Genomic DNA, 24,723 nt, shown 5'->3' with positions numbered 1-24,723 from the left:
AACAGGCAAAAAGATCATTCTGGGCCATCATATTACAGGCGTTCCTAGTCTCACTGTGGGTAGGTACCTCTTTGTGTGACTCAGTTCTTACTCTCATGTGTATCTGGGTGTGTGGAAGCAAGCTGTAAGGGGGAAAGAACTGAAAAAGAGGAAGTCCTGGGAGAGACAGGACTAGGATGGGATACTAGTGCTTTAAACTACAGATGCACATTACAATGGAAAGAATATTAAAATATTTATGGAAGTCTAAAATAAAATAAAAGTTAATGTTTTATTGGCATGCACAATTACTCATATACATTATTCTTAGTGTTCATTTCTACTGGGATGATTCAGGAAAGGGTTGCTTAAGCTGAGTTAATTGAACTAGCTATTCCAGATCTATCTAGTCACCAGGAAACATCCTCACTCTTGAAGGAGCAGCCACTGTACTCCAACATAGTTTGCACAGCTCTAGTAATTTTAAAAACTCTTTATTCACCTGGGAACCTAAGCCCTTTCCTGGTGTGTCCAGTCCCACACAGCAGTCAGCTGCTAAAGGATCAATGCAATTGGCTGTTGCAGTGAATGTTATCGTGAAGCCTCTGCTATTCAAATGCAAGGTTTTGATACTACAAGTGTGTAAAACCTGGTATGAATAAGGGCAATGGCTGGGAAACAAGCATGTCATCACTCACAGGGAATTCCAGATTTTACACACTGTGACACAGCACCCTATTTCTTAGGCATGATGACACATGACTTGGACCACTTCAGCCATGGAGGACAGCCTTACACCATTCCCATCCCACCTACTTTGGAGTACACATTTTGCTTTATTGCCCATTCATCTATGAAATAAGATAGTGCTGGTGCTACTCACCTCTCAGGATGTAAATACCACAGATCAAACAAAAGTTTTAAGACAAAGACTTCTAACCAACCCTCTATTGATATGCTGAGTTCAAGGCCCTATTTGTAAATTGAAGTTAATATTGTAGTATTTCCCCTGTTCCGATGTGAGGAAGATAGGCTGGCCATTCTTGGAGGAGGCGATGAAGCTGCCAGGGAAAGCCACTGACTCAAAGGTAGATGTTCTACCAGTCTGGGTGTGGTAAAACAGGAAGGGTTTCTTGGGCTCAGGGTGCTTGTACAAATCCAAAATATTCTCCTCCTACATGTGAGAGAGAGTACTTGTGAGCAAAAATAGACATTGCTTCTGATAGGCAGAGCTATTTTTATGCAACAACAACAACAAAATATTCCCAATTTCAAGCCTCTCTTAAAACAGGACAAGGAAGGGGCATTTCAGGGGTTACAAATTGAGCTCAGTGGTAAAGCATAGCTAGCAAGTGCAAGACCATAGGTTCAGTTTCCATGAACAACATTCCCCCCCACAAAAAAAAAATAAGAAAAAAAATAAAAAAGAAAAGTAGAAAGGCAAGAGAAAGAAAGGACAGGACACGGCAGGCAGGCAAGCATCAAATGTCCCTGCCTATCATGATCTGTCCTGGTTTTTTCCTTCAGTAGTAAACATCTCTACACTTAGCATTTTTGCTCACTAATCATAACTGTTTATCAGACTTTCTCACTATTGTCCTGACATTCAGCTTAGCCTAGATTTGCTGACTGTTCAAATAGTAAAGATCTGCCTTCTTATTTGGAACTCCCATACCTCTATTGTCATCTTCACCCTCAGTTTCCAATTCCTCCAGGAAGCTGAAGTGCCTGAATGAGAATGTCTCCAAACTACCCACTGACGGGCACATCTCACCCATACCTGTGTCTCCCTAACCGAGAAGGACTAGACAATGGCTGATCTCCACTCACTTATCCACAGACATTCTTCTAGTTTCCTGCTCACTCATGCAGCAACCAGTTTTGCTTTCTTTGCTCAATCGTTCTTGTCTGCATATTTGCTTTATTTTTGAAAAACATAGGCATGTCACTAAATGACAGACATACTCTGCAAGAGTAGTCATTGGTGATTTTACTATTATGTCAACACTGCAAATGTGGTTATACAATCTAAAGCAGTGACAATGTCACTGGATGGCATGGTCTTAGAAGACCACTGAATATGAAGTCCATTGTTGGCCAAAACATTGTCATGTGTCACATAATTGTATTTTAATGTCCCAGCACTTCTGTCAGTTTTTGCATTTCAGAAAACCCCTTGCAATAGCTGCCAATGTTTGCTGTCTAATTTATCTCTTTAAACTCACTCCATGTAAGCAAGATTTTACCTCCAGCACTATCTCATTAAGATCCCCTAAAATCCATATATTATCAATGACCAATTTGTGAGTCCAAAAGTCCAACAGAAGAGCAAATTAGCAAAGACAGGACAGAGCTTGGAATGTAGTCACCTTTACTCTGACCCAAATCTTGTTGATAACACTTAAACTCTTTTTAGAATCTCTGCACCTACCCACTCCACTGCCACCCAGAGCCATCAACTTACACCTAGCTCCCCATAGAGCCTCCCAAGGCCTTCCACTCTTGTCTCCTGCAATATGTGATCTCAGTTCACTGCAACACAGCTGCTTTCACGGGTCCTGGGACTCACCCCCACCTTCTGACTAACTTCCTTGCCTCCTAAACTCTCCTAGAATTCCATTTACACAATGACACCTACCACACAATTTACACCCACACCTGACTCCATTCCTGTTTCTGCTACTCCCAAGCTCTGTCCTAATCTGCTTTTTTTTGTTGTTGTTGTTGAATTTGTTTTGTTTTTTTCTAAGACATGTGATACCTTTTGGCATATCAAAAATGTACTATTATATTATCACTTGCATGATTCTCCTCCTTCTAGAAGCCAGGTGTACAAGCTCAGAGCTCTTTGCCATTCTGTTCAAAGATATCTCATGTATTAAGTTCCTGCACTTTTTGCTGAGTTAAATTGGGTTGAGTTGAATTAATCTAATTAAAGTGAAGTTCATGGATTCATTGAGCAAGAATATATATATATATATATATATATTTCACAAATGAAATTATATTTATGTATATACATTTCTATGTGTATCTATATAACAAATACAGCTACCTTGAGAACTTAGGCATTGGAATAGCACAGATGAACCTTTGAGAAGAGGTTAAGGAAGGGTCACTTTAGCAGGTAAGACAATAGTATAATTATAACCTGGCTGAGAAATTCTCTTAGAATGCAAAGCTAATATAGAAATATAGAAATAAACAAACAGTGGAAGGACAGAAAGCATGGCAATGGCATAAGATAGTATAAAATACCAAGGTGAGGCCTCTGATTGGTGACTTCAAATTCTAAAATGAGAAACACAAGAGAATAAGGGAGAGGACACATGTGAGGCCATAATGACTGAAGATATCTGAAAAATTTAAGAAAGACCAAAATACTCAAGGAAAGAAGGGCAAGATAAGTTAATGTTTATTTTTTATGTTACTCCAGGGGAGAAAGAGTTTATTTGGCTTATGGTACCAAGCTAGTGTCCATCGCTTCTGGTAAGTCAAGGTAGGGCCTTTGAGGCATCTAGTCACATCACATCCAAGAGCATGCCTACTTGCTTGCTTGTTTTTGGCAAGATACCTCCATTCACCTTCAGTTCAGGACTGCCTGCCTAGGGAATGCTACTGTCCACAGTGGACTTGGTCTTCCCACATCAATGACTTAACATAGTCTTCTGCAAAACATGCCCATATTTTAAAAGGCTAAATTTAAACATGCTGAGGAAAATAACATTCTTCATTTATTTTAAAATTTGATCTCCCGCCAAATGAACCATTAAAGACACATGGGCTTTTCTTAAAGACCAGAAAGGAAACCAAGAGAGGGAGGAAAGTGGCAATGAAGTGGCAGAAGGACAAAGGACATGTGTGACATGAAGCAGAAAGGAGGCTGGTAGAGAGTTAGATGTGAGGGTCAAGGAGGGAGCTGGGGTATAGAGAATCTACTAAAATGTGCTTTGCTTAAAAAAATAAAAATATGCCACATGCAACCTAATTCATTATATGCTAACTTAAAAATGAATAGTATAAGAAAAAATGAATAGTATTAAGAAAAGAAACATAGGGTTTTTTGTTTTGTTTTGGTTTGGTTTTTGTTTTTGTTTAATCTTTATGTTATTTTTCTGGGTCACTGACCTTGAGCTGCAAAGTGGGCTGTCCATCAACTTCCTCACAGAGCATGCATTTGTCTGGATCCTGGATTCCCATGTAAATGGGAATCCCTTTGTTCTGCTCAAGAGACTCTGGATACTTGCATGGAAGGACAGTGATGGTGACTATAAGGATAAGAAAATAGCAATTTCATTCTTAGGCTGGAAGACAGAGTGCTCTAATTGTTCTGATTTATCAGAGCAGCATTTGCCAAGCGAGGCCAGAAGATACTTGAAGAGTGTAACTGCTGTTACCCAGACCAACCAAGTGGTCATTCACCCACTTATCCATCCATTCTGATAGGCAAGCAGGGTTATAGCTGTTGGGGCACAGAGTTAAGCAGATGGTAGGATTTAGATTTTTACACCTATGCTTAAACTCCTGGAAGCAAAAAATCCTACCCTAAGCCATTCCTGTGATCTTTGAAGAGCTGTAACCATTAACAAAGTTTGCCTAATGGGATGCTGAAATTTACCTGTTTGTGTTATTTACTCATTTAATCCTTTTAGGATGCTTTGATGTCATATAGGCAGACACCTTCCCCTTCCATAGGACAGATCTGCTGCTTCATATCTGAGTGCAAGTCCCTTATGCCTAAGGTTTGTCCACCCCTGTGACTGCTTCACTCTAGTCTAGGACAAACTTCTTCCTGGCTTCTCTTCCCAGGCAGGTGTAACATTCTGCCTCTTCCAGGTGGCCCCCATGAAAAGTTAAGGTTGTTTTTGATACATAGTTAAGCATATTTTGGAGGTACAAAGTATTGATTTAATACATCTTTGCCAGCAACAACAAAGAAATCAAAGGAGTCAGTATATCCTTCATTTCATATGCTTCACATTTATTTGTGGCCAAACACCCAAGAAGCTCTCTTCTAACTACTGTTAGCTGTGGCCACCCTGCTGCACAATAGGTACTGATACTTTAACAAAAGTCTGTGTAGTGTGAGGAGCAAAGCAGTGACAGATGACTACTGACCTGGGACTACATTATTACTCCGTGGAACTGACACAAGGTTCTGACCACGAAGGATCCACACCTGCTGGTCCAAGTCAGAAATCTCCCCAGACTGAGGGGTACTTCTTGCTGTTTGAATGAAAAAAAAAAAAGATAGACATGAAGATTAAGTCTCAGAATAGGAGAAAGATGACCCTTTCTGTAATGAAGGTTTACATCCAGGAGTTTATATCCCCAAACTGGCAGCCTTCCTGTAACCCATCAACCTAGACTTTCTTTCAGTAAGTCAGTGGTAAACAAAGGCTGCCAAGACTTTGTGATTACTGTTCTAAGATGACAAACCATCAAGGCAAAGTGACAACTAGCTCCACAGTTTCTATGTGTTGAGATCCAGCTGCTCTTGTTTGTGCATGCTCTGTGCTTGGCCGGATGCTGATCATAGCTAGAACAGTAGAAAAGTAGTGTTTTCCACACTCCAGAAAATGAAGGCTAGTGGCATATGGGCACCTTGCTGTGTGCCAAGAGCCATGCCATGCCTGAGGGGTGGGGTGTAATTCTTGGGTTTCCAGAGGACGTAGCTGAAGATATAAATAGCCCAGCTCTCTAGTGTCTCATCCAAACATCACCTCCAATTCTGGTGCCTCCATTGGTTTTCATTGTGGTCTTGTCCTGGTACCTGAGGGAGGAGACATCAGGAAGAAAGACAAACCTCAGGAGACATTTCTAAGACTTTCCAAGACCCTGGATGTCCAGGCTTTTTCATTCAGGACAGAGCAGAAATGTATAAACAGACATGATTATGTAGTCAGAAGAGTTAAGCTACCTCCTGGGACCATACCTCAAGGCACAGGAGACAGAACAGGCAGAATTCTTCTCTATTCAGAAATCTCAATAACATCATTCCCCTACATGTTCCAAGGCCTTAACTAACATTCAGCTTTAAACATTCCCCAGCATCCAATTCCTTGTACATCCATTTCCCAGAAGTCCTTCCTCTTCACTATCATCTCTTTTTTTCCTAAGGCAAGGCAAATCTTCATGTTGGGCAGTTTGACCTGAATCCCACCAATTCAGAAGTGAAAGACAGAGGTTCATACACAAGGCAGGGACCTGAGTTATTGCAACATGGCTTTTTTCTATTCACTGAGCCACAAAGTACAAAAAGCTCCAGAGTCAGGGGGTTTTGTATGAATGGGATATACCTGGCAAGAAGAGTCTTTATGGAAATTCTGGGAGACCAAACCACAGCAGAGGCAGCTCACTGGTGCGGTGATGGGCTTTGACCCAGCCTGGGTCATTTATCTAGGTGAGTTCAGGAAGCTCCAACCTCTTTTGTGGGGTGTGGCAAATGTACAATGTGGAAAACATCCAGTTCCTCTTGCCAGAACTTTGCTCTTGGGAGGCACAGGTGAAGAAATCTCAGAATCAGCATGAGTGTGACTTGTCTGAGCTCCTCTAGAAATGTTAGGAGCCCAGCACCATAGGTCAACCACCAGGAGACAGAGCTCGTGACAAACCTTAGATTACTCAAAACAAAGAGACTAAGGGGCTTCCCCAGAACTCAGATGGCCTGTCTTGACCTGTCAGCTGTGGTTAGATTACAAATTCAAGGAACACAAATGCTAGGGTTGGAGTCTGGAACCCAGACCTCCAAAATTCTACTTCAGAATCCTAATAGTCTCTCTAGTCAAGCTCTCTTACTTTTCACCTGGACCCTTTTCTGGCCTTGGAAGAATGTGCTCTATGTACCTTGGGAGAAAGTGTAAAAAAGAACTGAGAATCACTCTTACCCAATATCAGGTTTGGTGCCTGTCACCTCTCAGTCAAAATGTGCTCTTCCTTGGAATTTTCATCACAAAACAGTATTAAAAATGTACCATCTGCTATTCAAATCCCTTAGTGCTCTGTTTCAGACCCATATCTGGAAAACAGAATCTACTAAGACAAAAAATTGGGCTCACCTCTACAAAAAGGCTCAGGGAGGCTAAAGAATGAAAGGAATTGTGGTATTGTAGATAGTAGCAATTGTGGTTATGAAAACAAAAACAAAAACAAACAAACAAACACAGGAGCTCAAATGAAGGACATTGAGACTGATGCTTTAGGAAGTAGGAAATCCTATACCAAACTGATAGTCCATAGAAGAGTATGCAAAGAGCATACCAATGGGTTGCCCCATGTCAAATGGTCAGTCCTGAGATCATGCATACAAGCAACATTATATGACCTGAACGGGTTATATTTAGGAATATATGTGTATGTACAACAATTAGTAAAAAAAATAGGTCAAGAATTTGAAGAAGAGCAGGGAGAGATATAAGGGGAGGTCTGAATAGAGGAAAGGAAAGGGAAAAAGGTTGTAATTGTCATCTCCCTCCAAAATTAAAAAGAATTTGCTATCTGGTGGATGCATGGATCTTGGAGATGTAAGGGAAGGGTCAGCTAGCAGATTCTCAGAGGGCCTGAAGAACACAACTCAGAGGGAAATATTTTCATGTGTTTTAAAGACTCTTAAATTCTCCAAAGCTAGAAGATTGTAAAACCTTATGTAGTCTGGTGCTGTGTATCTTTAATTTCAGCCTTATGCTCCACTTGTTTCTGACCTGTCCACAGCTTCCTAGCTTTTAGAGAATATAGCCCCTCCCCAGATTGCCATCCTTGAGTCACTGGCTTAGACTTCAGTGTGACTTTCAAAGGATAGAGACATTAGAGGAAATGGGAGTATGTAAACCTGTTTCCTGGTGCTATAGAAACATTTCAGGCTAGTAGAAAAAGAACAAATCAGCAGTGAGAGTGACAATATGTATGGTGAGAGAGGAAGCCAAAATGGAGCGAGGAACTGATCTGACTTTTGTAACAATGTTTTTTTTTTTTTTTTTGTTTTTTTTTTTTTCAGGTGAACTAACTGGAGTCCCTCTATGTTAAATTAACATAATCTTATTATATTAACTATGCTAATCTCCTCTGAGGTTAGGATGCCCAATGATATAATTCTCTTTTTTTCTAGACTCACTGAATGTGGTCTAATTAGCTCCCAATATGATCACTTTGGCGACTAGTCTCCCAATGCATGAGTATGCTTGTGGGCCATACTCAGGCCATATCCAAACCATAGCAGGAATAATGAAGATAAAGAAGAGCAGAGAAAGTTTTTGAGAATTCTTATCTGAACATGAAATGGGTAGATATTGTGAGTATAAGGTCTGCTAACTTCATTTGAGATGATTACCAGTATTGACACTAGTTGTTAGACCATGAACATATTGCTTTAAGATGAGGCCACTTAAGGAGATGTGGCAGCCTGGGAGAGATCTAGTCCTATCTCCCTGAAGCTCTGGTCCCAGTTCCTCTATAGGTACAAGTAGCAATGGCAATAACAAGGGTCCCTCTTCCATTTGCTGCTGCAGGCAAACATAGTTCTACTGTCCAGCCCAAGACAGACATGCCTTAAGTTATGTTAGACCACAAATCCTCTAGTTGCCAAGCTGTCCTCTTTCCCCTAAAACTCAAGCCACATCCTCCACTGTTTCCCTCCCCCTTCTCTCCCTCCCTGCCTTTTTTCAGATAACTGATAAGCAAAGTTCATTATGGCCTTGCAGTCTCCTTCTTCATTGCCCATTGTAACTATGTGCAAACCCAAGTTAACCTTGAATTGTAACTTTACTTTCATCTAGTACCCTCCAGCCTGTGATTCTTGGCACGTTGGCTAGGTCAGACTAGGTCACAGAATGTAGATTCATCCCTTCCACTTTTAGAAACCCAAAAGACAGAGAAATTCCCTTTGTGTTGTGGAATCGAAGGGTTCCTTTTCCCTATGGCATAGTGCTGTGTAGTTGTAGCCATTCAAGGGACTGGAAGAGGACCGCTTTCAGGACCTATGTTGAACTGTCTTCCCAAATGAAGCTCTTTCTGGGACCCAAAGGCTTGCTTTTCCACTTCAAACCATGATGATGTAACTCCCCCTCTCAGCTTTCTATCAGCTGTCATAATGTCCTTTTTTAACAGCTGATAAAAGCAGAGCAGAATTTTTCTGTTAAAATCATCTAGTTGCTGATGTTTCCTATTAATATGTTGCATAATATAAAATAGTGACAACAATGGACATTAAGTGTGGTTTGAGTTTAATCCCAGTTAAGTATGTACAAGGCTAAATGTCTTAGATGTGGGAATAATCCCAAGATTTCTATTAGTCTAGATTCTAATTTTCAGACTTTAAGATGCTACTTTGCAATTTTTATTTATTTGTTTTTTTTTGTGTAGAGACAGGGAGTTAGAGAGGGTATTCATTAGTCCTACAGATTTATTCATTTAGCAGGCCTATGACCATTTTAGATTGAGGAAACTGGGTAGCGTGAGAGAACTTCAGTATCATGAAAGTCTCTAGAACCACTTCCCAGGTATCCATTATATAACCTGTATTCATATAATCAGGATGACAATCAAAACTTAAATATCAGGGATCATGAAACAATAAGGCCATCCAATCCTCCTCCAGTACTTACTAATGATATAGGAACACTATAGTACTGGACTAGAGACTCAAAATAAAGTCTAGAATTCTCCAGTGACACATTCACCAGAAAACTAAATCCACATTGCTTGTAATCTGTCAAAACCAATCTACAAACATGGCTAGGATTCTGTTCAGGAAAGCTACTGGAATGGAACTGTCATGTATCCCTGATAGAACATCAGGGGTATACCATGTATTACAGAAACCACCATAGGTTCACTTATATGCTAATAGTCTTGAGGAAGTGCCAAGGAAATTTCTGGGGCAGCCTCTGTATATAGAATAATAGGATGGACATATTTGAAGGCTTCTTCTCTGTTAAGAAGCCTAACCCTGTAATCTAAGATATGCTTCCATCACATTCTCCCAAAGCTGGTCTCCACAAAACCCCCATTCTATGACATGAGCCAATATGCTATTTAACTTCATCCCTTCCTTGAATGAAAACAAAGGTCAAATTTACAAAAGTAACCCCTAACCTACTCAATAAAATATTAGAAATAAACATTAACAGAATTTTTACAAAAGAATGGAACCATGTAGGACCACCACGAAGATGTTTCTCATAATTTTCAGCAGTTGTGGATCATTGTGAAAGCTAAAGCAACAAAAGCACTAATTTAAACAGACAGAACATACACAGCACCACTTAAAATTGGTCAAGTGCCTAACATTCAAATTTCTGAATAAAGAACCAATGGCGGAGGATTCTTAGTCATTGCCCAATGGGCTACATCCTACAAACTGCAAAAGAAAAGCTGAAACATTAGGTGCCACTGAATGTTCAAATTTGGAAGAAAATGTGGATCAAAATGCCATGAAAGAAAATGAAAAAGACAAGCTACTCAGGAAAAATTATTTGCAATACACTGAAAAAAGAAGCAATTTATACTCAGTTCTTGGTTACTACCTACTAACTGATAGGGAAAGGCAAATTTAAAAGCATTTATACCAGATATAAAATACAAATATCCAATAAATGTAAGTAATTATAATTACCTGTAATAGTTATTAGCAATGTGCAAATCAAAGTAATAAATGAGGTTCACTTTCCACCCACCGGGAAGTCATTAATTAAAAAGACAATACACAATAGTGTGAGGAAACAGATTCTGCCTCTCTCCATGTATAATGTATGAGTCAGCATAAGTATTTTTGGGAAACAAATTATAAAAAGCGTTAAAATGTTAATGTGTGTGACCCTGACTTGGTAATTGTGCTTACAAGAATGTATCATTTTGGGGACTTCCAGCTCTAACAGCTGGAAAAGCCATACTGAAGACTAACGGCACCAAAACATCCTTAAGTGTTAGTGAAAAATTGGAGCTTGCTTTTACAGTACACTTGAAAACAGGTTCCATGTTTAAAATGACTATTAGCAATTCCAGATACAACCTTTTTAGTTATGATCTTTCCTTCTACATTCTTGGCTGCTGCCATTAATTTAAAAAAAAAGTAGAATTTATTGACTTCTAGGTACTTTATAAGGACTCTGAGTGCTCTTATTTTTCATGGGAAAATTCCATTAATACATTCTCCACTATTGCAGCCAAATCACCAGTTACAGGCCCCTACAAGGTTTCAATGTTTTATTAATACCCAAGTGTTGCCTGTACTTGCTAGCTTTTGCCAACCAAAACTAAATGAGTTAGCTGGGAAGAGGGAGCTTCAGCTGAAGAGTGATCTCCATCAGATTGTCCTATGGGCATGCCTGTAGGAATTGCCCAGCCTCTATTGAGCTTGTTATATTTGGGCCCTACAGACATGACCCTGAGCCATGTGAGGAGAAGGGGAAGGGGAACTGCAAACCAAGAGGGGCAGCCTCGGCCAAGAGACTGACCTAGAGAATAGATGAAAAGATCAGGTAACCAAAATGGTTGGATTATACAGGGAAGGTCTCAGTGCCAACTTTTAATGCAAAGCATTTAAGCAAGTTAGTTTTCATCCGAACGCAAGCTCTTGCACCATTCCTTTCTGTTAGGAGATGAGGCCAGCGTCTGCTCTCCCCAATCTCTCTATGTTGACTCCTCCTTACTACTTCCTTGAATTTTCCTTGTCTCCTAGCCCCGCCTATCTTGTTTTCCTATTGGCCAACAGTGCTTTATTCATTAATCAGTATGAGAAACATATTTACAGAATGACATCTCCTATCATCTAACATCATTTTTCTGGGTTGGACTCTGTTTTGTGTGAGACAACAACCAGCTAATTGTAACAGAGTAAGTAAAGATGAGTTCTAATAAAGCCTTTGCCTATTCCGGAAAAGAGACTTCAGACCACCTTGTTGAAAGGTGTTAACTAAGAAACACAACTTCTTCTTGGTAGCTATGAGAACAACGGGGAATTCAATATAATTATTGAGACAACTTTAAGATCAGAAGGAACGATACCAGCAAATGACTCACCAAGCGAAAGTCAAGTACAGACATAGGTGAGGGGGTCTAGCCCTTCTTGTGTAGGCAGCTCTTGATCACTTCTAGGTGGACCAGTCGAACAAGCAGAGTGTGTGCATCCTCCATTGGCTCAGCTCATGATGGTCTAGAGAACTAATCAATGTCACAGCAATTGCCTCAGTCTTTGTCTAATTTTTTTTTTTTTTTTTTTTTTTTTTTTTTTTTTTAGCCATAGCCATAGCCATAGCCAAAACCCCCAGATAAGGAATTTCAGTTTTTTTTTCCCTCTGTTGGGTACCCCTTCTAACATTTGGGTGTTTTCCTTTTCCTTAATTTCTTATTTGTCCTTAATATCTCTTAATATTGCTTCTGCTTTGCTTACTCATGGGAATACCTATGTTTTTTGACTATCATTGGCATGAACAACAAACTCTGGAGTCCCTTGCCCAAGTCAGTCTTTGGTGACTGAATGTTTGGATCCCTAGATCCTTGGGTTAAGCACAGCAGAGACAATAACTGTTTTATTGTGCTAAAAACAAAACAAAAACGAAACCAAACCAAAACAACCAAACCAAAAACCCTGCAGCAGTCCTATTGACTTTTTCAATATTTTTTTTTCATGTAAATATGATATTTGGGCTAAAGAATAAATTAATGAATGAGGTGGTCAAATTGAAACTGAGGTATTCTATGATATAGCACATGATTGGTGATTTTTAATTTTTTTCTTGTCTTACTTGAAAGTAAATAATGGTTGCCTTGGGAATCTGAGACTTTCTAGCTTTAATTAAAAGGTATGCATGCTATTGACTGTAAAATGAGCCTCTAATACAGAAAATCTATTTACATGAAAAACTCATAGACATCTTTACAGCTTCAGAGAATTCTTTTTGTTGTTGTCTGTTTTTGTTTTGTTTTGTTGTTATTTTTTGAGAAAGGATTTCTTTGTGTAGCACTGGTTGTCCTAGAACTAACTTTGTAGATCAAGCTGGCCTGCCTCTTGAGAACTGCCTGCCTCTACCTTCCAAGTGCTGGACTAAAGGCATGTACCTACCACCATACCCATCTAAGAATTAATTCTTAAACAGTTGTTATCTTTAAAAATAATTCACCAGAAGTCCCACAAAATAACTGAGAAGCCCCAAGTTTGTTAACAAATTAACTTAATTACACAATGGAATTTCCAGGATATTGGTAAGATGTAAGCAGTAGAGAGCTTGCCTAGAGTGGGCTAACACATCTAGATTTCTCAATTCTTATCCCAAAGTATTATCCATGACTGAATTGTACTACTAAATAGGGTCTGTTGTCTTATTACTGATTTTAAAGAGAATCAACACATAAAGAAATATTCTCCCATTATTTCTAATTTGTAAAGTTTTTTTTAAGTTGGAAATAAATGTTAAAAGCTATCAAGTGCTTTTTTGTATCAAGTGAGATAATATTATAATTTTAACTATTAATTAATGTAATGATTTTTCTAGTGAACTTTTTTGTTTGTAGGATAAACCATATATGATTACAAATGTTTTAATATATTGTTAGATTTAGAAAGATACTGGTATTTTGTTCACTTGTTTTCAGTTTTTGAAACTTTCATTAGCAACAAAAGATGGTATGATATCTCATTGCCTGCTACTGTTTCTAAAAAAACTATCCTCATGAATCTTAATAACTTTTTATTTTATGCCTAGAATAACTTGGGTACAATAAGAATTAATGTTCCTCAAAAGTTTGGTAGGACCAATCCATAAAATTAGCCTTATCTAGTACTTTTGGGAAAAAGAACTCCTAGAACGTCCTTCCATTTTCCTGCCATATTGACTGGCCTATTCTATTTAGGATATCAAAAATTGGATAGTATTTATTTTAGTATAGCTTCTTTTTTCTTATTTCCTTCCCCCCTTTCCTCCCTCTCTCCCTTTTTTCCTTTCCTTCCCTCCTTCCCTACATCCTCCTTCCTTCCTTCCTTCCTTCCTTCCTTCCTTCCTTTCTTCCTTTCTTTCCTTCCTTTCTTTCCTTCCTTCTTTCTTTCTTTTGAAGACAGGATTTCTCTGTGTATCTTTGGAGGCTGTCCTGGAACTCACCCTGTAGATCAGGATGGCTTCTAACTCCCAGAGATCTGCCTGCTTCTGCCTCCTGAGTGCTGGGGTTAAAGGTGTGCACCACCACTGCTGGGCTTGTTTTCTAATTTCTTTGTTGTTTCTATGATATTTCCACTGTCCTAATGTGGAATATACTGTGTTGGCAAGTATTTTTTGTTAATGACACTTATACTTTCTCCATTGAAGACTGACACTGACATAGGCCCAACAAGAGTTGGCCCATGACAGTTTAAACTGTCAAAATCCCTCTTTTGCTTAAAAAACTTAGTGGTACTGTGGCTGAGCCAAGCCATATTTCTTCTCACAGACTAGACTGGAGGTGTAGCTAAATGGTAGAAGAGCTGCCTACCACACCAAGACTGGTTCTAAACACCAGAAAAGTACAAAAATAATCTAAAGAGGAAATGAAAATGGAGAAAACAAACAAAAGAAAATTTAAAAATAACAAATATTAACTTTTTAGCTTTATGTATTACCTCAATGAAATGAATAACTTTCTATGGGAGGATGATGTATCAAACTGTATCAGACTTTTTGTGGGTTTATTTTGTTGTTTGTTAGTTTACTTTGTTTTAGAGATGGAGTTTCTCTGTGTAGCTCTGGCTGTTCTGGAACTTGTTGTATAGAATAGGCTGACCTTGAACCAGAGATCCACCTGCCTCTGCCTCCTGACTGCTGGGATTAAAAGTGTGCCCCATCATGCCTGCCTGATCTTTGTGGGTTTTAACAAGACATGATTCACCTGCAGAGGTGTGGGAAATACTGCATACTTCACAGTATATTAGTCATTATGAAAGGAGTTAAGGTGCAGTGTTGGGAAGGCAAGCTCCCTTTGCTGAATGAGTCATGCTTCTCCCTGAGGGACAGAGCCAAGGTTTACTAGGAGTGTGTCACCTACTCCACACCATTGCTGATTTCATCACTTTACCTTTCAACATTCAACTTCAGGAAGCAAGGAAGACAGGCCAGAAACAAGAGACCCATCTTTTAGCTCTGGTTCTGCTGTTGCATGACATAAAGGCCTCTAGAAATTGCTCTCTTTTTCTGTGACTTGGTTTAAATATGACTTACTCATCTTTAACTACATAATCCTCCATTTGTCAACGATTCCAAAATACAGAGACTCAGCTCTCAATAAGGTCACTTTGGTCTTAGTCTTTATCAACAGAGAAAAAAGGTCATGATGGAAATTACTGTCTGCAGTACCAGGGAAGTAGTTCAGTTGATAAAGTGTTTTGCAAGCATGTGGACCTGAGTTCCTATCTATAGTATCTACATGAAAAGAAAAAATCTAGGTAGTATGGTATGCATTTGGAACCCCAGGACTCATGGGGCAGACATAGGAGATAGGAGGACCCCTGGAGCTTGCTGATTAGCTAGTCTACTGATTGGTGAGCTTTGGGTTCAGTGAGAGCCCCTGTCTCAAAAAATAAGATTGAAAAGTGATGAACAAAGACAATTAGAGACCTCTGACTTCTCTATGTACACAAAGAACAAATATGTTCAATGAACAGAAGTTGATGCAGCCACAAAAATAAGAGCTTGTTACCAGCTGAGCACAAAGATGTGTGGACATGTGAACAGAATTCAGGAGTGGGTTGCAGATGGCAATGAAGTGGTCATAAGCCATGGCTGCCAGAAAAAAATCCTTCAGCCACAATGAAGAGTGCCAAGAGAAAGATCTGGGCCACACAGCCTGAAAATGAGATGGACTTGTTCTCAGTCCAAAAGCTGCTCATAGCCTTCTGTGCGACAAACAGATGAATAGAAGAGATTGATGAAGGAAAGGTTGCCTAGGAAGAAATACATTGGTGTGTTCAGCTAGGGATCAGTCATAATAATGGTCATCATCCCAATGATCCCTAGAAGGATCATGGCATATGTAAACAGAAACAGCAGGAAAAGGAGGATATAGAGCTCAGGGCCAACCTGGAAGCCTACAAGGATGAAGTCAGTCCCTTCTGAGTGATTGCTTATTCCCCTGTCACCCATGGAAGAGATCTGATGAGAAGCACAAAGCAAAATAAACAAACTCGTAGCTTGACCTTAATGTTACAAATAGCTTCTACAATCTAAAAAATCTTGAGAAACTCTGCCTCTTGATTTGTGTCCCCAGGCTCAGCAAATGTTATTTTAATTATGATTTTTCCCTGTGTTTTGTGATTTCAATATACAAAGGGGCCTATAGCCTAATAAGAGTATAAAAACAGTAATATGGTATGTTATATCCATGCTTGTTTTAAATATTGAAAGTAGAATATTCAATAACTTAGTAAGTAATTAGGCATGTAGATAATTAAAAGTTAGATTATATTTTTCAGGCCAAAGAAGAGTAAGATTTCCAAGTAGAGAAAGAGCCTGAACTATTCATAAACTAATTTTAAAAATAATGTATTTTTCATTTTTCTTTAATATTGCCTATAGGCAAAATGAATACTATTTTAATTTTTAAGATTTATTGCTGTAAATCAATAAAGATTTATTGCAATAGCTGTTTTAACATAAAAAATAATATGAATAAGTGTCATAATGGAGACTGCAAAAACACAAACATTTAAATAAAATACAAAATGAGACATGAAAAGGTATTTAATAAGAAGAGAGAATTTCAGAAGAAAAACCAAATCGAAATAAAATAAAGTGAAAAGTTTCTTAAAGCAAATAAAAAGCTCAATGAAAAATCTCCGCAATAGAATGGATCAAGTAGAAGGAAGAACACATTGCTTTATGTTATGGTTGTGTAGCTTAGTGTTCTTGTAGGACTCCCAGCAGTGGGATTGGGGGGGTGTCTCTGAATATTTTGCCTATTCTTGGAACCCTTTTCCTTCTATTGGGTTGCTTTATCCGGACTTGATATGAGGGTGTGTGCTTAGTTTTATTTCATCTTGTTATGCCGTGTTTGGTTGATATCCATGGGAGGTGTCCTCTTTCTGAAGGGAAATGGAAGAGAAATGGGTCTGACAGAGGTGAGAGTGGAGGGCTGGGAGGAGTGGAGGGAGGAAAAACTGCTGTCAGGATATGATGTGTGAGAGAAGAGTAAATACAAGTAAAAACAAATTAATAAATTAAAAAACAGCATTGCTTTAAGATCAACAACAAATATTTCAAGATGTAACTAAATAATCCATTCACAACAGCATAAAAATAGTATCTTGACTCCAGAAGGGAGGAGTGATAATATGAGCAAAGGGGTCAAGACCATGACAGGGAGACCTATAGAAACTGCTGACCCGAGCAAGTGGAACTCATGGACTCCAAACTGACAGCTAGGGAACCTGCATAAGACAAAATAGGCCCTCTGAATGTAACTGTCAGTAGGGAGGCTTGGGAAGTTTGTGGAGCCACTAATAGAGGAACCAGTATTTATCCCTAGTGCATGAACTGGCTTTTTGGAGTCCATTCCCTATGGAGGGATACCTTGCTCAGACTAGATATTGGGGGTGGTACTTATTCCTGCCTCAAGTTATGTGACAGACTGTTGATTGATTCCCCACGGAAGACCTCACCCTCTCTGAGAAGGCAGGGTGATTGGGAGGCCAGGAGAGAGAGGGTACTAGAATTGGTTTGTAAAATAAGATTGTTTTAAAAATAAAAAATAATTTAAAAAATCTTGGAATAAATCTAACAAAGGAAGTTGAAGATTTGACAACAACTGAAGAAAGAAAGTGAAGAAGATATCAAAAGATGCACAGACTTCCATGTTCATAGGTAGTATTAATATTGTGAAAATTGCCATCCTACCAAAAAGCACCCAAATAGAAATTCCAATGCAATTCTTTATGGAAATTGAAAAAATCTTGCATTCCATATAGAAAGTTAAAAGACTCATGATATGAAAAATAAGCTCAAATAATAATAAAATAATGTTGGAGATGTTGCTGCCCCTGATTTCAAGTTATATTACAAAGCTGTAGTAATAAAATCAGCATGATACTGGCATAAAAATGTGTTGATCAGTGGACTAGAATTGAGGGCACAGATATAAGTCCATACACAGCAATCTGATTTTTGATTAAAAAAAAAAAAAAAAAAGTCAAAAATACCCGTGGTTGGAAAAAAAAAAAAAAAAAACCAACCAGAATTTTCAACAAATGGTGTCAGTCAAACTGGATATCTACCTGTGTAGAAGAGTGAAACTTCATCCTTATCTCTCACCCTGCATAAAACTCAACTCCAAATGAATCAGGGTCTTCACCATAAGACCCGATATCCTGAATCTGACAGAGAAGAAAGCAGGGTCTATGTTTGAACTCACTGGCACAGGGATAGACTTTCTGAACAGTACTGGTTAGCATAGACATTAAGGCCAACAATAGATTAAAAATAATCTCATGAAACCAAAAAAGGTTTTGTACAGCAAAAGCCTGCATCATTTAACTGCCAAATAGGGAAAAAATCTTTACATCTGACAGAGGGTAAGTATCTAGAATATACAAAGAATTATGTTTCATAGCAGTAGCAAAATTACAGTTATGAAGTAGCAATGAAAATAATTTTATGGTTGGGGGATCACTATAACATGAAGAACTGTATTAAAGTGTAGCATTAGGAAGGTTGAGAACCACTAAACTAGACAGAGAGTTCTCAAAAGATGAACTAAAGATGGCTGAGAAACATTTTTAAAATATTTAACACCCTTAGCTACCAGAGAAACATAAACCAAAATTACATGGGAGATTTTACCTTACCCAAGTCAGAATGGCAAAGATAGGTAGAGAGAGGGAGAGGAGAGAGAGAGAGAGAGAGAGAGAGAGAGAGAGAGCGCAAATGTGCAAAAGTTGGTGAGGATGTGGAGAAAAGGAAACACTTGTTCACTAATAAAAGGAATGAAAACTGGTACAGCCACTGTGGAACTCAATGTGCAGGTTTCTCAAAAAGCTAGAAATATATCTACCATATGATTCAGCTGCACTACTCTTAGGCGTAAACACATAGGACATTATCTCCTACTCTAGGGAAACCTGCTTACCCATGTTATTTGTTGCTCTGTTCACAACAGTAAGAAAATGCAAAACACCTATCTGTCCATAAATAGATGAATAGAGAATAATAATGTTGTACATTTACATAATGGAAATTTATTCAGATGTTAAGGAAAATGAAATTATGAAAATTCAGATGTTAAGGAAAATGGAAATAATCATCCCAATGCAGTTAACCCAGTTCCAGTAAGACAAGCGTCACATGTTCTTGAACATATATGGATATTAGCTTTGAGTTTAGATGTGTGTGATTAATTGGAATACTCATGGAGCTCAAGGGACTATCAAGGAGTCATTGGGGAGGATCTTTTAAGAGAAAGTATACAAGATGCAGGTGGTATAAATAAAGCCAAATGGGGAATAATGGACCAAGAAGGATTAAGTGGGGTGGGGCTGCAAGTGCAGGGTGGAGAAGGAAGAATGGAGAAAGATAACTAACACTAAAGACCTTTTGAAAAGCTGTAGTATAACCTATTACTGTAGAAGTTTCCTAAAATATATTCATATACACATGTAAAGGAATTTAAATGAAGTTAATCTGTAATAGGGGAGGGGCAACACTCCTTCTAGATATCATAGGCTAACAAAAATCCTAGTACAAGGAGTGGGTTCTGGATTTTGGGGTTGTTGGTCAGTGAGATATTGACAGCATTTTTAGTCACTATGGTAATTTGAATGAGAAATGTTCCCCATAGGCTCAAGTGTTTGAACTCTGGGTTCCCAGGAATCCAGTTTAGAGAGTGTTCATTATCTTCTTTTCCTACTAACACCCTTACAACAAATTGCTGGTCTTTCAGCATTAAACACTGCCAAGATTTGAATATTTGTAACTCACCCAAATTTGTTCTGTAAGTTAATTCTCAACATAATGGTATTAGGCAATAGTGCCTTTGGGAGCTAATTAGGTGAGTGGGATTATTGTCCTGATAAAAGGGCTTGAAGATACATACACAGTGGTTGGTCAGGTGTCCCTTTTTGCAAACATTCTATGAAACAGAGGGAAAGCACTCTAGAATTTCCAGCCTCTAGAATTATGGGATTTTTTTTTACTAGGTATAAGGTACTCATCTAAGGTAAACTGACTTAAGGCAAATACCCAGAGTGATTTTACTGACTTCACAGTAAATTATTCAAATGACAGACACTCAGAGTTTATCCTTTGAGCCACTGCATCTTTGTTAGGCATAGTCCAAACACATCATGTCTGAGAAACAGGGACATGTGGGTCGGGGAAAGTACGCCTCAACTCAGGATTCTCCTGATCCAATTTACAAATGACAGTCAACTGGAAAGTCAAAGTGAATCAGGAGGAACTGGAAACATGTGGGCATTCCAGCCTATAGCATTCAGATACCCAGCCTAAGAAAACTACTGCCACAAGGTGGTGCCGAAGTACAGCAAGGGAGAAGACACACACACACACACACACACACACACACACACACACACACACACACCACAGGATAGAGAGATAGAGATAGAGATAGATAGATAGAGAGATAGAGATAGAGATAGAGATAGATAGATAGATAGAGAGAGAGAGAGAGAGAGAGAGAGAGAGAGAGAGAGAGAGAGAGAGAGAGAGCTGCTCACTGGCTAACTGGAGACATTCCCCAAGTCTTTTTTTGTTAATTTTCTAAGAACAAACCCTGCATTTTTTTTTTTTTTGGTTGTTTCTGTTCACATATGTGCATTACTGTGTCAGCATTTTTCTTTTTTCCTTTACTTTTATTGATTCTTTGTAGAGTTCACATTTTGCATTCTGACCCTACTGATCTCCCTGTCCCTTTGAATCCACCCTCTGTCCTTGCAATCTCCACCCCCCCCCAAATAAGAGTAAATTTAAAGAAAAACCAAGCAAAACAAAAATTGTTTTTAAAAAAATCTTGTTGTGGAAGCTGTAGTGTGGCCCATTAAGTTTCCACTTTAGTCCATACATCTTTACTTGTAAGTTTTCATTTCTGAGTCATTGGTTTGGTTTGAGGCTTTGTCTTTCTGCTACACTACCAGTGATGGGCTCTTACCAGGGCTCCTTTTGGGTATCTTGTTGTCCTGTGTCATGTAGTTTTTGCTGTTTTGGATTGATATGTTTGTCTGCTTCACATGCTCTAACAGTTCATAGATTTGGTAGATGTTGGTGTGGGCCTACACATAGCCCTGGTTCTGGGCCTGGGTAATAGCTAGATTGGTCAACTAGCTAGCTTTTCCTCATGGTCACTACCCAAATGAGCTCTCCATCACTGCCTTGGCTAGCTCACCCAATGCAGCCTGCAGCAAGGAGCTGGGCTAGTTCTGTTCTCAGGGCCTCAGATCTGGGTCCCACTCCTATCACCAGAGCCATCTCTACTGTTTTGTCCAGGCAAGGTGCAAGGCCCTCTCTCCCAATTGGATTGCTGTAGGGGACATACAATGGGATGTCAGATCTCTTGCTCTCATGTCCTCAGGGATGGTCAGCTCTAGTGTGCTTCCCAGAAGGGAAGCAGAGACTACTTTCTCCACAGCCTACATTTATTCAAAGTACATTTTAGACTTAACTTATTACAGGAGTCTACTGTGGTAAAACCTCAAAGCCTACAAAAGAAAGGAATGGATACAGATAAAGGAAAGTGAAGGCTAAGGGGCTAACATTTTAATCAGAATTTCTCAGTGTATATACTTGACCTTTGGAGGATTGACCTGATCTTTTCAGTATTTCCATCTTCTATCCACTAGTTGCCAGCAGCAACACTAGGAACCATGGTTGCCAATTGTCTCCAGGTGAAGAAATAATTTTGGTTGAGAAGCAAAGCATTACATAGCAGAGTGAGAAAAGTCAGAAATTAAAATGATCAACCAGAGGAGGAGGGAAGCAGAGCAGCATGGATTGCAGAGGACTGTGAGAAAAGCATCCCAAGGAGAAGAGGTTTCTCTCTCATGAGAGTGCCAGAGGTAAGTGGCTATTATGCCTCTTGTACAGATAGGAGTATTATTATTTTCTTTTCTTAGATATGTTTCAGAGCAGATAATATATAAAATAACCTGAGAGATAGATCAAATGAGAGAATAAAGTTTCCCAAAAGATACAGCAACATGGAAGTTGGAGGCAAAGTTGGCAAGATAAGTTTAAGTGCAGTGATGAATGCAAAAGTCACTCTCAAGTGGCTCTGGGTGATGAGTTTAAAGGGACCAAGAGAGGTCATAGACACTAGCACATCAGGAGTCTTTCTGCGCTTAAGAGAAGGTGGAGGAGTGATGGAGTAGAAAGAGGATGTGAGTGTGCAGGCAGATATGATGCACAGATCAGGTCAGGAAATCCTGATGATGTTGGGTAATAAGTGGAGCTGCTGCAGCCTTTCTTGAATAGATGAAGGGGGGTGGGTGGCCTGCACAGTGGAAAGAATAGTCTTAGGTGGGAGCATGGGCAGCTTACTCTGAACAATGGAGGGAAGGGACTGAGAGCATGGGGACACTGTCATGGACAGTAGGTATACATGTGTGGGATTTGTCTTCTGGCTGCTTCTGTGTTCTTAGTGAATCAGAAAATGAGGTCATGGCTGAAAGTGAGAAGGAGGTGTTGGGGTTTAGAAGAGAAAAGGATGAAATAGTCATCAAGCAATCCAGAAGACAAAAGTGTGTGATAGTCACCAAAGTACAGTGACACTTCAAAGTCTGTTCATGTGTATGTATGCATATCTAAGTTTTCAATCTTCATTAGGGCTCAACTTAGCCAGGGCTGTATGTTTGATACATATGGACAATGCAGTAAAGACTAGAAAAGGAAGAGGTATTGAGAATGATAGTGATGCAAGGCAATGAGTGTGGTGATGGGTTTTGGAAATTAAGCTGGACAATAAAGGAACTGAGAACATGAGTAATGAAGGATTGAAGGATAAAAGATTAAGTCAATCCTTGTTGGCCAAAGAACATTCTTAGGAGATGAAAGTGAAGGATCTGAAATGTGAGTACACAGAGGCTTAATTCTGAAACTTATGAAGGGTTGCTGTCACCTGACAGGAAGTGGCTAAGCTAGGCAGAACCTTACAAAACCATTGAGAGAAAGGAAATAAAAGACCCAAGAGGTTAATCTACTAAAACAATGCCCATGTGTATATTGAAAGCATCTAAGAGTCTAGGCTTTCATTTCAGAAAATGGCAGTAAACACCAGGGGAAATGACAGGTTTCTGTAGCACCAAAGAACGTCAGAAGGTGGTAAGAGCTGGAACTACAGCTTTAGAGAAGGGAAGAGAAAAATCGGGGAGAAACAAAAGTTTTAATTCAACTGTTGCCCTATTGTATGAAAGTTGTGGGGGGAAAAGAAACAGTAAGTTAGGATTGGAAACCAGGTGTTAGAACATGGTTCAGGAATGGAGCTGTTGGAGGAGAATTCTGAGTGTTTGTGAGAACACACCAAGAAAACAAGACAAGAGTCTTGAGATCTCAGTTCCTTCAAAACACTGGTTTGTTCTTGGGATGTGTTTTATGTCCCACCCAAGTGTAACAGACAGATATCTGAGATGAAGATTGGTTCATTTTCTGGACTGGACCCATTCAAAAGACCTCCATGGTTCATACTTCCCCTGGAGGCCGTCTTGGTATCCATGATCCATACTGCTTCCCCAGGTTGGGATGAAGCCTGATGTCCATGTGGATATCTGTAGTCTGTGCCACTACTTGAATCATGTTGAAATTTGTAATTCATGCTGTTGCTGAAGGCCATCCCTGAGTCCATGGTCATACTGCAGGCAAGGGCTGTGTTGATGTCTAAGGCCCATGTTATCACTGAAGGCCATATGGATGTCTGTGGTCTGTACTACTGCCTAAAGCCATGTTGAAGTTCATGGTTGTGCTGCCACCAGGGGCCATGTTGATGTATGTGGTCTGTACTGCCACTTGAGGCCATGTTGATGTCCATGAGGCAGGATGCCATCAGGATCCATATTGGTGTCTATGGCCCATGTTTTGCCAGAGGCCATGTTGATGTCCTTGGCCTATGTTGCTTCAGCAGAAGGTTGTGTTAATGTTCATGAAATGTACTGCCACCAGAGATCAAGTAGAGGTCCTTGACATGTGCTGATGCTGAAGACTATGTGGATGCTCATGGTCTATGCTGTCACTAGAAACCATGTAGAATCATCCATGTCCCCATTGACCGTATAGGGCAAGGAATACTTTTGCAGTGGTATCAGTGACTGAAGACACACAGTTGAGAAAGAGAGACATAGAAAGCTTCTGTGACAACCTTACCCCCCAAGCTTCCCTCCAAAGTAATAGCCTAAAAAGGAAGCCATCAATGAGGACTCTTAAAAATTGTGATAAGGATGCTAAAATATAGTTCTCCACAATTGATGGCTTCTGGTAGGGGTGAAGATGGATTAGGACTCAATTTTTTAAAGGGACTGGCCACTGGGTATATGGACAACAAACATAACAAAAATTGGGCTTCTTGTCTTCTCCTCCTCCTCCTCCCCCTCCTTCTTCTTCCTCTTCTTCTGTTCTTCTCTTCCTTCTCATCTTCCTCCTGGTGGGGAGAGGTTACAAGGGTAGGGGACAGACATGGGGGGGACTGGGAAGTGAGTGTGATTGGGTCCTCCCTGATTCACTAATTGCCTCAGCCCTCAGGGTCAGTTGACAGGGACCCTGAGGGAGGGGACAAGAGATGAGAGAGATGGAGACA

The 24,723-nt window shown here is 39.5% G+C and overlaps 1 protein-coding gene across 1 annotated transcript; it reads right to left on the bottom strand.

Annotated features, from left to right (window-relative positions):
* Nucleotides 1-767: 767 nt before the first annotated feature.
* Nucleotides 768-23,778, bottom strand: LOC127221908 (interleukin-36 gamma). Its single transcript, XM_051183857.1, has 4 exons — nt 23,622-23,778; nt 5,098-5,205; nt 4,108-4,247; nt 768-1,153 (listed from the first exon to the last, which is right to left on the bottom strand). Exons 1-4 carry the CDS (start codon nt 23,776-23,778, stop codon nt 944-946), a joined length of 615 nt encoding a protein of 204 aa, XP_051039814.1. The 3' UTR covers nt 768-943.
* Between the last annotated feature and the right edge of the window lie 945 nt (nt 23,779-24,723).

Source organism: Phodopus roborovskii, unplaced genomic scaffold (assembly GCF_943737965.1).
Source record: "Phodopus roborovskii unplaced genomic scaffold, PHOROB, whole genome shotgun sequence".
Classification (NCBI taxonomy): domain Eukaryota; kingdom Metazoa; phylum Chordata; class Mammalia; order Rodentia; family Cricetidae; genus Phodopus; species Phodopus roborovskii.
Note: the sequence above shows the minus strand (reverse complement) of the source record. Positions and strands in the feature narration are given on the sequence as shown.